The sequence below is a fragment of the Dermochelys coriacea genome, chromosome 3 (genome assembly GCF_009764565.3).
Source record: "Dermochelys coriacea isolate rDerCor1 chromosome 3, rDerCor1.pri.v4, whole genome shotgun sequence".
Lineage (NCBI taxonomy): Eukaryota > Metazoa > Chordata > Testudines > Dermochelyidae > Dermochelys > Dermochelys coriacea.
In genome coordinates, this window is record NC_050070.1 from 45,814,024 (window position 1) to 45,826,960 (window position 12,937).

Genomic DNA, 12,937 nt, shown 5'->3' on the forward strand with positions numbered 1-12,937 from the left:
GGGGGGGAAGCAAGCGTCAATGCAAACAGTTCAAAATAGTTTTATGTATTTCTGGCAAAGGATTATTTTACAAGTCAAGATTTGGAGAAATTTTCTAGATGTTATGATCATGTTATTCAAATTCCTAATCTTCCTGAGCTGCACATACAGCATACGGGACCCCAACATGATGAAGGACTGACAAGTGCCAATAGTGAAAAAACATTTATACTGAAGAGGGGAAAGCCACATGTTTCAAGGCTTTCAAATAAGATTGGTGCAAAGAATGAACAAACATTTGTTTTACCTGAATGTAGAAATTTGTGAAGAGGATAATCAAAGAAATCATATAGGAGATCTGGAAATACAGCCATCCCATAGGGAAGGCACATGGCCAAACAACACCACAACTTGTCTGGAAGATTGTTAGGACAAATTGAATCTGAAAGATGAAAAAAATAAAAGCATAGTAGTGAAAAGAAGGGGAAACAAACCAACAGACCAAGAACTAGTGAAATAATTTCTAAACAAGTCAAAATGGTTGCTAAAATGAGTCTGAAGGGATTTTGCCTTTATGCTAGGAATAAGGATTTTTAGTAAACATTTGTTGACAGACCTTTGTTCAGACCACAATACTGTATTTGTTATTTCTGAAAGCTCTTTATTTTACACATATTGCTTCACCTCAAAGCACTTAGTGAATCCTGTGCAGGAGTTATTTATCTTAAATGGATTAAAAGGGTAAAACCCACCCATCCAAATGAAGTATTCAGATTCAACATTGGTGGAACGTGGAAAGATCTGGGAGGTGAAATCCACTGCCACACTACCTGGGACCATAGCATGTGGTAGCTCTCCTGGGGTCCCTCCTATAGGACATCTGTGCTGGCTTACCTGAGGCCACCATGGAAACTCTCCCTTTATTACAGGCAGAGAAAAACAGCTCCTCCAGATCCAGAGAAGTCTGGCAGGGAACCAAAAACTGAATAACTCACCAGCTGCCCCTGAGTGATGTATTTCTTCCACCACAGATACGGGCGCATAGCTGGAATAGCAGACAATCCGTAGTAGGAGTACATCAGGACATGGATAAAACTGTTAAGAGTGGCACCGAAGTATGCTAAAAACAGAGAGGGGAAGAAAGGGCATTTTAATACAGAACCCAAGTTGGCACATGGAACCTGAACAGTGCTAAAACGGACAGCCACAGAAGGTGACTTTTTAAACATTAGCAGGATCTTTTTAAATAATCAGTTCCCCAAAACTAAAGGCTAAAAAAGAGTCAGACTCTCAAACAGGCAATAAGCTCAGGGGCCTTTTGCAACTGTGCACACGACCAGTGCATTTTGTGCCAACCTTCCAGGTCTACCTGTCTGCTCCACTTATCCAGTTAGGGTTCTTGTTCATTTCAAATCTGTCTGCTCAAAAAAATTGAGGAGGCAAGAGGGTGGAGGTGCACAAACATGTCCACAAACCAAAGCTTCACGGGTCTAATTTTAGACCTATCCTTCTTTGCCAGGCATTTCTACTGAAACCAGGAGTCTGCTTTTGGTTACAAGACAATATTCTGGGGGATATTCAAAAGCTCAGTTTATCCATTTTATTTGCCTTTGTTTACAATGGCTTCTCTGTCATTAAAGGATTTTAAGTTTTAGCTGCCTATCACTAAATTGCATATGCTATCAAAGCCCAAGTAGAACAGCTAGCTTGAAAAAAAGAAAACCCAATATAAACAGGGAGTAATCAAGCATTTTTAAGACCATTTAAATGTGTGATTGGGTGGCTTTTCTGTTGTAAAGCTAAGACAAATAGGTGCTTGACTTCTCTCTAGAACAGTGGTTTTCAACCTGTGGTCTGCAGACCCTGTCTTAGATTTCCAGTGGGGTCTACTCCACTGCTCTAGAACAACATAGTTACACATGCACACTTCTGAAGTTAAATATTACTTGCTCATATGTTGACAGTAAAAAATAAGTGCAGTTTCTGTACTGTTCTGCTTAGAACTAAGAAGAGTTTTGAGGGTTTTGCAGTTTTTCTGTCCACACAACTGGTACTTCTTATGCACACCACGTTGCTGACACAGACTGATCCTATACAAACTTTCCTTCAGCAAAGCTCTGCGAAGGTCTAATCAACAAAATCACTGACCTACCCTCTACATTACTGTCTCCTCCCCCATATTTTTATGCCAACACATTTGGGAAACAAGGTCAGTTAAAAGCAAATGAAATTAAAGAATCCAAGTGAGGTGCAAGAGGCCAGCAGTATTTAGTAAGGTTTTAAACAAGAGGAGACATGGGAAGAGGCAAAAGAACATACAGGCAAGTTCATGAGTGCCCCTGGGACAAAGATTTTAACTGAAATAATTTGTTATGGCCATCCATAGACTAGAGTAAATTAAAGGGAAAGACCTCCTGAGTGAGCAAAGTTTGATGGATTCAGACATGGTTTGATTTCTAGCAATTAGCCATCTTACACATACCTGCAACAGGCTTCGAAGCCTGACTTAAAACCTGTTTCTCCTTGGAAGCTTTGCCTGAATATTTGCATGTGCTGTAAAAGCAAGCAAGCACAGCTGACACAGGTGTCAGAGCCACTCCACAGCAGCAGGCAAATAGATTGTATTTCCTGCAAAACCTATTCTCTATCTACACCAAAACGCTTCCACTGTTCAATCACTGCAGGAAGGGCCTACAGGGAGTTTCATACCTGCAACTATTGGTATTCCTTGTAATTTAATAAAGCACCTTAATTTTTTTGCTGCATTTTAAGCAAGATGGGCCAGATTCTGAGACTGAAGCCAATGGGAGTTGCTAATATGCATCCTGTGGCACAATTTGGCCTTAAATAAAACAACATAGGTCTATTGTAGGTTCTCTCCTCCACAGTACTTACAGTGACCACAAGGCACCCAGTTCATAACAAACCACCAGATGTTCAGCATGGATGCATGGTGATAGACATGAAGAACAGTAATCTGGTAATGATTTTTTCGCAAAATGAAAAAGAAAGTGTCCATGAATTCGATGAGTTTGGAGAAGTAGTACCACCAAAGGACACGTACGATCTACACAGAGAGGAGGGAAAAATAAGAAATTCACGAGTTGTCCCTGCAATTCTCTCAAGTCAACAGAACACATCTACACAGAGAGGAGGGAAAAATAAGAAATTCACGAGTTGTCCCTGCAATGCTCTCAAGTCAACAGAACACATCTTACTACTTCTAGATATTCATGGCGATTCATTGGAAAGCTCAGCACATTCCTTGCATCAAGTTTTCTGTAAGAGAAATGAGTCTAAAAAGGCAGCTATAATTGAGACTGAAGGATGACGGAATATTTTATGAGGCTATTAAAGAGCACCTAGGGTGCACTGAGACACAAAGCAGGATGTTTAACCAATGTATTCCTGTTTTGCTCTCTGTGGAAAACATCTCCTCTACACATCATAGAAGTGTTTTGCTGAGGATGGGGGAAAAGCAGTTCACAGCAGGGTGGTCAGGTGTGGGGAGGAGAAGAGTTGTTATAAAAAACTCATTTTTTAAAATGTTAAGTGTACCCAGATGCTGCAGTAATGGGCATAGTAGGTATCAAACATGAATCCAGCCTCAAGAGGTCTTTTCAAATGCCAAATGTGATTGGCAGGGCCCTACCAAATTCACAGTCCATTTTGGTCAATTTTGCGCTCATAGGATTTAAAAAAAATCATAAATTTTATTATTTCAGCTTTTAAATGTGAAATTTCACGGTGTTGTAATTGTAGGAGTCCTGACCCAAAAAAGTTGGGGGGGGGGGGGGAAGATGTGTGTTGCAAGGTTATCGTAGGAGGGGTTACATTACTGCTACCTTACTTCTGTGCTGCTGCTCGCAGAGGTGCTGCCTTCAAAGCTGAGCAGTTGGAGAGCAGCAGCTGCTGGCTAGGAGCCCACCTCTGAAGGCAGAGCCGCCACCAGCAGCAATGAGGAAGTAAGGATGGCATGGTATGGTATTACTACCCTTACTTCTGCACTACTGCTGGCAGGGCACTGCCTTCAGAGCTGGGTGCCTGGTTAACAGCCACCGCTCTCCAGCTGCCTAGCTCTGAAGTCAGCACAGAAGGGTGGCAATACCATGAGCCCCCCAAAATAACCATGTGACCCTCCTGCAACTCCCTTTTGGGCCAGGACCCCTAATTTGAGAAACGCTGGTCTCCTCTGGGAAATCTGTGTAGTATAGGGTAAAAGCACACTAGACCAGATTTCACAGTGGGAGACCAGATTTCACTGTCTGTGACATTTTTCATGGCCATGAATTTGGTAGGGACCTAGTGATTAGATCACATTAGGGACTAACTGCCAAGTTTCAACATATAATTTCTGTGCACTGTACAATGGGGGAGGGAGGAGGGCCTGTTTAATGTGGATAAAGATAAATCCTGTTTTGCTCTTCGCTCATCTGCAAAGAGAAAATTTGAAGTAGCAATTGAGAGTTATAACGAATAATGTTACCTTCATATCAGCTTCACCTCCACTGTGGGTGTCCTGACAGAAGAAATTGTATCCTCCTTCCCATACTCCTGTAACCAGCTGACAAGATGAAAGAATAAGGTATCTATCATCTGACGAAAGTATTGCACTTGACAGTATACCTGAACCATGGCCGCAGCTTTACTGACCGATTCCGGGACATCTAAATGTGACATTAGGTTACAATTTAAGCCCCAAAGAGTAACTGAATCATGGTAGTGATTGAACGCCAAGTTAATAACAGTTCCATATTTTTCCCCACCATCCTTCCTGCTCTAATTACTGTGTCCTGGACTAAACAGGACAGGTAAAGGTCCCAACCCCATCAAGTTTTGAAAGATTTGTGTGTGTTTTTGAACAAACCAATTTTAGAGCACAAAATTTTTTTAGCTGATTAAGTGCCCCACTTCTGCAGAAAAATCGACAAAAAATAAGTTTTGTCTTTTTTGAAGAAAAAAGATACTAAGTTTTATGTGCACAGAGTATGAACTAGGAAAGGAAAACTGCTGGAGTTTTACAGCCCTTATGTTACATGCCCAGTGCCTTCTGATGGCAAAAGTAATACCTGAACATTTCCACTGTACCAAAGCCTGTTACTTTCTCAGTCTGCGTTCATTTTTACTTTAATTTTGTAATTGTATTACAGAACTTTATAAAGTGTTTTGGGGTTACTGTTTATGTCAAAGACTGTGCACAAAATAAAACTGTACAGTGTAACCTTCACTAACAGAAGGTCTGGATTGAGGCACGTTAGTGAGGCAATATGTACAAACTTGGTGCTCTGTTGACACAGACACAGAACTTTAGTCTCCATGCTGTCAGGAAGCTTTCCCAATTAAAACAAGGGACCCAGTGATATTGCATATTGGCAAATACAAGTGAACAGGGGGACTTCAGATCACAAGAATTTCAGGTGAAAATGGAGAAGAGGCAGAAACGCAAACCTTATTTTTCTGATCCTCAGGGTATGTCTTCACTATCCGCATCTAGTCTAAACGCGATAAATCAACCCCCGAGCGCTCTCCTCTTGACTCCTGTACTCCAGCGCCATGAGAGGCACAGGCAGAGTCAATGGGAGAGCGGCAGCAGTTGATCACTGAGCTGGAGACACCGCGGTAAGTTGATCTAAGTACGTCGACTTCAGCTACTTTACTCACATAGCTGAAGTTGCGTAACTTAGATCGATCCCCTCCCAGTGTAGACCAGGGCTACGAAAGCAGTGTGTAAAAATTTGTCTTTACAAATATGTGCTCAGTTCTAAAGGACAGAAAGCCACATTGGTTAAGTTTAATCACATCTTAGTTGGGATGCTGACTTAGTTGTATGCTGACCCAATTATCTCAGATTCTAGAAAACTCATTCTTTTAAACAAGATTAGCAAATGGTGTTCCTGTCATGACTCTCAATCATTAATAAAATTGCAGCAAGACTCCAAATACAATATCAGGTACAGTAACTGCAAGCTGCTAAATGTTTTATGTGCTGAAAAAAAGTTGTAGACGTAAGTCAAATATGAATATGCAATGAAGTGTCCACAGTACAGTATTCTGCTACATTCTGATTCTTCAAGATTACTTTAAATATTAAACCTTTCAGTGCTGGCATGTTCCAGCCAGCCAAATGACTACCTGCGTTATATAGGTGGTTATCGATTTCCTGGCATTGTGTGAGATAAGACCTGTAGGCACAAATTACTATTACAAAGATTATGGGCACCCCCATCACATGTACATTAACAGCTTGAACCAAGCTGTAAGTTTTCATTTATTTTTCCTTTGCTACTATGTTCCCATTACAGCTCTTGAACGGAATGGGTTGTGTTTGGCTGCTTCTAGCCTTTGCAGGGTATATCTACACTGCAATTAGATACCTGTGGCTGGCCTGTGCTAAGGGGCATTTAACTGTGGTGTAGACATTTGGGCTCAGGATGCATCTTGATCTCCGGAATCCTCTCACATCACAGGGTCCTAGAGCCAGGGCTCAAACCCAAGCTCACAAGTCTGCACTGCAGTGAAACAGCCCTTTACTCTGAGCCCCAGGATCCTTGGTCAGCTGGCACAGGCCAGTGGCAGGTTTTTAATTGCAATGTAGACATTTCCATAAGGTACCCCTACACAACGAATGGTGGCGAGGCTCAGAGCCCAATTCAACAAACTCAAGTTTGCACTAAGAATAGTCTTTAAAATGTCTACACAGCTAACAGATTTATTTGGGCATAAGCTTTCATGGGTAAAAAACCACTTCTTCGGATGCATTCTTCAGATGCATATGAAGATGTGGTTTTTTTACCCATAAAAGCTTATGACCAAAAAAATCTGTTGGCACCTTAAAGACTAACAGACTCCTTGTTAGTTCTGTGGATACAGACTAACACGGCTACCCCTGATACTTGTGTAGACATTGCAGATCCGACTGGAGCTCAGGCTCTGAAGCCTGAGGAGGGACTTCAGAGCCCCAATTTCAGCCTGAGCTGCAATGTCTACACAGCTATTTGTAGCTCCATAATGAAAGGCCTGTTAGCCTGAGTCTGTGAACATGAGCTCTTGAGACTTGCTGCCATGGGCTGCTGCTCACTGGGTAGACATACCCAGAGATTCCCAGCAGTCTTCCCCATCCCCCATGAATGTTTCTATTAAATTATCCATGCGATTATAAAGTTTGGCGTTTTGGGCACTTCTTTTTAAAAAAAGAAGAGTGGTAACTGATTTAGATAATTTCCAGGTGCAAAAGGAAAAATAGTTCAGAAATGAGTATTCAGAAGAAGAGTCGTCCATTTCTGGCCCCATCCACACTCATGCTAGAACTGGGTTATCAAGAACATTTAATCACAGTACTTGCCAACAAAGTGCTAATATAGGGTTTCCCTGCCAGTGTCACTAGGGATGACTTGGGTTACAAAGAGTTTTACATAGCCACTGAAAATGATGTAGTTAAATAAGATAAGCATAAGAGGAGTTAATTTACTTGTATGTACCTCAGAACTGGAGAGTGGGTAGTAAATTAGTCCTAGTTATATCTTGTAGAAGTGAACCACTTAAATGGCCTGCCCCTTTCTAATGTCAATTTTTTTTCCACAAACTAGAGCATCATTTTTCCCCCTAATATTTTTTTTCAAAATATGTGAAGTCCTTTGGGACAGTTACAGTTTTACTTTAAAAATCAAAACAAAATCCCAAGTCAGTTTGTGTCACCATTTTTGATCAACACTAACACCACATTTAAAGCATGCAATTAACGATACACTTAGAGTCCTCTTATGAATGTATGGACGAAAGAATCAAACTGAACCTCACCATAACACAAATGAGAAACTCTTATTGGAGGACAGCTGCAGCCTTGCATGCGGCTATAAGCTAAAAAAACCTCGAATAGCAATATATCGATCTATTCTGCTTTATGTCAGTCTAACTAATTGCTCACCCATAAGCAAAATACAATTCTACTATCATACTTCTCACCCAAGAGGAGAACCCTGATCTCTGTGTGCATAAACATTTAAAAGCAAATGCATACCAACGAATCAACTTCATATCTGGACAGTGGGTGCTGCATTGAGACCATAATTACAACAGCAGGGAAAGAGCTTTGAATAACTGAAGACTGAAAAACTATATGGATTCTTTAGCATCCTCAAGTTAGTCAAGTAGCATAAAACTTTGTTTCAGCACATTGTGCAGAAAAAGCTTACATAATTCTCATTTTAGGAGCCATTAAAATGGAGGAATAATCACAACATTCACACTGTATTTATTCCAGTCAGTCAACAACCCTATATACCATAAGCTTATTTTCCCAGAGTAATTGGTATGTTTGAGTTGTGCAATCCAAACAGGTTTTTTTTTTAAACTTGTAATTAAACCTGGTATGAAGTTTCTTCCACTTAAGTAAAGTGACCAATGGTGTTCTTATGCAGCCTTTTAAAGGGAAGGACGGACCTGTAGTCAGAGACTATTTCAAATACCTTACTACTCATTTGTTTCCAGAAGTGCTCACAATATGCTCTGCTTTTTTTAAAACATGAAAAATAATCAACCATGCTTGCTTTTGCTAACTTACTCAAGTTTTTTAGCCACATTCATTAGCTCTACATTACTTCAGCACATATTAAAAGGACAATTAAGGAACTAGCCACGCATGGGACACACTGACCTGACCAGTAATTGTTCCCAAATGTATTATTTACATAGCTGCAAGTACTGGAATGACACATTGTTTGTATTCTTGTTACTGTCTACATGACCTGCACAATTCTGTGCTATCATTTGATGAACAACAGTTTACTAACTTATCTCCCACACCTACTCTCTGTTTACAGGAGATGAGGCTAGGCCACCTTACTGCTGGTATTGACTGGCTCTGCAATAAGTCTTGACTCGCTTGGGAATCACTAATCTTGTGTTTCCAGCATAGGTAAGTCCCCTAACCACTTAGGGCCTATGAATCTCTGTACTTTTCAGCTGTAACTAGGAAAGTCCTGTAGCTGTACTTTCAATTTGGCAGGAACCCAAGTGGAGTTCAACTCTTTGTCCTAATGACACTGTCAATGCTAGATCATGGACAGGTCTTTTCTTATGAAATGCAGCTGTCTACAAAAGACTGACTGTAGCAGAATGAAAGAGCAGTTTCCAGCAGAAATACAGAGAGCATGTGATGTTTAAATTACACAAAGTTAACTATTGTAAAGGCAATTCTTAAAAATGCTACTCATAATTAACAGTATGGTCATTTAGTTCTGAGAAACCAAAGCAGAATCTTTAACAACATAAAGTGATGACCCTACAGTTAAGAGTTTGTTTTTGTCCCTTGATTATGGCCTGTTACTTTCTCCCTGTCTGCTTTCATTTTTACTTTAATTTTGTAATTGTATTACAGAACTTTATAAAGTGTTTTGGGGTTACTGTTTATGTCAAAGACCGTGCACAAAATAAAACTGTACAGTGTAACCTTCACTAACAGAAGGTCTGGATTGAGGCACGTTAGTGAGGCAATATGTACAAACTTGCTGCTCTGTTGATACAGACACAGAACTTTAGTCTCCACGCTGTCAGGAAGCTTTCCCAATTAAAACAAGGGACCCAGTGATATTGCATATTGGCAAATACAAGTGAACAGGGGGATTTCAGATCACAAGAATTTTAGGTGAAAATGGAGAAGAGGCAGAAACGCAAACCTTATTTTTCTGATCCTAAGGATATGTCTTCACTACCTGCTGGATTGGTGGGCAGCGATCGATCCAGCGGGGATCGATTATCGTGTCTAGTCTAAACGCGATAAATCAACCCCTGACCGCTCTCCTCTCGACTCCTGTACTCCAGCGCCATGAGAGGCACAGGCAGAGTCAATGGGAGAGCGGCAGCAGTAGAGTCACTGAGCTGGAGACACCACGGTAAGTTGATCTAAGTACGTCGACTTCAACTACGTTACTCACGTAGCTGAAGTTGCGTAACTTAGATTGATCCCCTCCCAGTGTAAACCAGGGCTACGAAAGCAAATTGAAGGAAAAAGTGTGTAAAAATTTGTCTTTACAAATATGTGCTCAGTTCTAAAGGACAGAAAGCCACACTGGTTAAGTTTAATCACATCTTAGTTGGGATACTGACTTAGTTGTATGCTGACCCAATTATCTCAGATTCTAGAAAACTCATTCTTTTAAACAAGATTAGCAAATGGTGTTCCTGTCGTGACTCACAATCATTAATAAAATTGCATCAAGACTCCAAATACAATATCAGGTACAGTAACTGCAAGCTGCTAAATGTTTTATGTGCTGAAAAAAAGTTGTAGACGTAAGTGTCAAATATGAATATGCAATGAAGTGTCCATAGTACATTATTGCCAAATTTCATATAAAAGCACTACTTTGTCAAACAGGATGCTGGAAAGGATGAACATTCCGATATTTCTCGTTAGCAAAAGAGATGCTCTCCTACGGTGAAATTGTGAATTGTCAACACTGGTGGTATGGCGCAAACATGCACAGCTTTAATATTAAGCAAGCGAATTGTCCAATCAAAGTCAGTAGGACTTCTCCCATGTGAAAGTTTCCCACAGGTTCAGGGTCTTAGCTGGCACACCATTATTATGCTTGCCCTCAACTCTGCCATTGTAGGACTACATAAATATGGACATAATGCAGAGTCCATTGAAGGGGGTTTAAAGAACTAGAAGGTGCTGAACAGAAATGCACTGTATACATATAATGTAGTTTAGATTACAAAATGCTAAGTCACAAAATTTAAAATTTATTAAAACATACACAGGGTACTGAGGCCATTAACATTTAATGTAGCTTTGTGGGTGCCTGTTTATAAAAATAGCTATATTGCGCCCACTAGTGTGCTCACCACACAGGGTGGGGGGAGGTCTCTGTCTGGCTAGCTGGAAGAAAAGGAGATTGTCCCTTTAAGGGCTCCTCAACAACAGGTAGGGAGAAGAAGGAAAGCTTACAGAGATGGACAGGAAGGACAGTATGCAGCTGGGGCCAGGCCAGGAGAAGGCCACTGCACTGCCCTTCCTGCTGGCTGTAAGAGTGTACATCTGAGGAGAATTTATACCACAGTTGCCAACTTTCACACGGTAAATAAGCACCCTGACTTTCACAATAAGCCAAAAATCAAACTAATCCCATTTCAAAACAAGGCCAAAACAACCCAATCCCTAAGAACCCCAACACTCTATGTGACTAGATTCCGCCCGGCGTGCAGTCTGGGACTGTGGTGGGCCCGCTGTTCACCCCTGACTCTCCCCCCCCCCCCCGCCCTCCTTGCTCCTGCTTGCCAGAAACCGATTTAAAAAAAAAAAAAAAGCAAAAAGCTATAACAAGCCAAAAACTAGCCAACAAGCAACTCACAAGCCAATTAAGCCAACAACAACAAAAAAAGTGCCCAATTTCTGCAGTTTTTTGTTTAGGTTTGGCATGTCTGATTTATACCCCATGCAGCCCCAGAGAGCCCCTCTTTTACGGGGATCAGGCTGGCACCATTCACTCACCCATGAACTTGACAAAAGGACCAGGTCCCTTTTGATTTGTTTTGCTAGTTGCCTTTTTCCCTGGGGGGCTGGGAAGGAATTTTTCCTCGCTGCCAGATTGGCCGAAGCGGGGTGGGCTTTTTGTCCTTCCCCACAGTAAGTTTGGGATCCAGTAGGGTGGAGTAAGGGAGTTAGGTTGTAATGCTGCACCTCAATACATAGAACTCATGGCAGATGTCAGAGTAGGTACTCTATGGAAAGGATATAGTTATTGGATAGGTTTCAGAGTAGCAGCCGTGTTAGTCTGTATTCGCAAAAAGAAAAGGAGTACTTGTGGCACCTTAGAGACTAACAAATTTATTAGAGCATAAGCTTTCGTGAGCTACAGCTCACTTCATCGGATGCATTTGGTGGAAAAAACAGAGGAGAGATTTATATACACACACACAGAGAACATGAAACAATGGGTTTATCATACACACTGTAAGGAGAGTGATCACTTAAGATAAGCCATCACCAACAGCAGGGGGGGGGAAGGAGGAAAACCTTTCATGGTGACAAGCAGGTAGGCTAATTCCAGCAGTTAACAAGAATATCAGAGGAACAGTGGGGGGTGGGGTGGGAGGGAGAAATACCATGGGGAAATAGTTTTACTTTGTGTAATGACTCATCCATTCCCAGTCTCTATTCAAGCCTAAGTTAATTGTATCCAGTTTGCAAATTAATTCCAATTCAGCAGTCTCTCGTTGGAGTCTGTTTTTGAAGCTTTTTTGTTGAAGTATAGCCACTCTTAGGTCTGTGATCGAGTGACCAGAGAGATTGAAGTGTTCTCCAACTGGTTTTTGAATGTTATAATTCTTGACGTCTGATTTGTGTCCATTCATTCTTTTACGTAGAGACTGTCCAGTTTGGCCAATGTACATGGCAGAGGGGCATTGCTGGCACATGATGGCATATATCACATTGGTAGATGCGCAGGTGAACGAGCCTCTGATAGTGTGGCTGATGTGATTAGGCCCTATGATGGTATCCCCTGAATAGATATGTGGACAGAGTTGGCAACGGGCTTTGTTGCAAGGATAGGTTCCTGGGTTAGTGGTTCTGTTGTGTGGTGTGTGCTTGCTGGTGAGTATTTGCTTCAGATTGGGGGGCTGTCTGTAAGCAAGGACTGGTCTGTCTCCCAAGATCTGAGAGAGCGATGGCTCGTCCTTCAGGATAGGTTGTAGATCCTTGATGATGCGTTGGAGGGGTTTTAGTTGGGGGCTGAAGGTGATGGCTAGTGGCGTTCTGTTGTTTTCTTTGTTGGGCCTGTCCTGTAGTAGGTGACTTCTGGGTACTCTTCTGGCTCTGTCAATCTGTTTCTTCACTTCAGCAGGTGGGTACTGTAGTTGTAGGAATGCATGATAGAGATCTGGTAGGTGTTTGTCTCTGTCTGAGGGGTTGGAGCAAATGCGGTTATATCGTAGCGCTTGGCTGTAGACAATG

The 12,937-nt window shown here is 41.5% G+C and overlaps 1 protein-coding gene across 1 annotated transcript in view; it reads right to left on the reverse strand.

Annotated features, from left to right (window-relative positions):
- ELOVL5 (ELOVL fatty acid elongase 5) overlaps window positions 1-12,937 on the reverse strand; it is a 60,488-nt gene that overhangs the window by 2,100 nt on the left and 45,451 nt on the right. The window contains exons 4-7 of the mRNA XM_038396409.2: window positions 4,466-4,543; window positions 2,875-3,046; window positions 975-1,099; window positions 287-421 (exon numbers count right to left, since the gene is read on the reverse strand). Coding sequence (XP_038252337.1) covers window positions 287-421; window positions 975-1,099; window positions 2,875-3,046; window positions 4,466-4,543 — 510 coding nt within the window. The remainder of the gene's footprint in view (window positions 1-286; window positions 422-974; window positions 1,100-2,874; window positions 3,047-4,465; window positions 4,544-12,937) is intronic.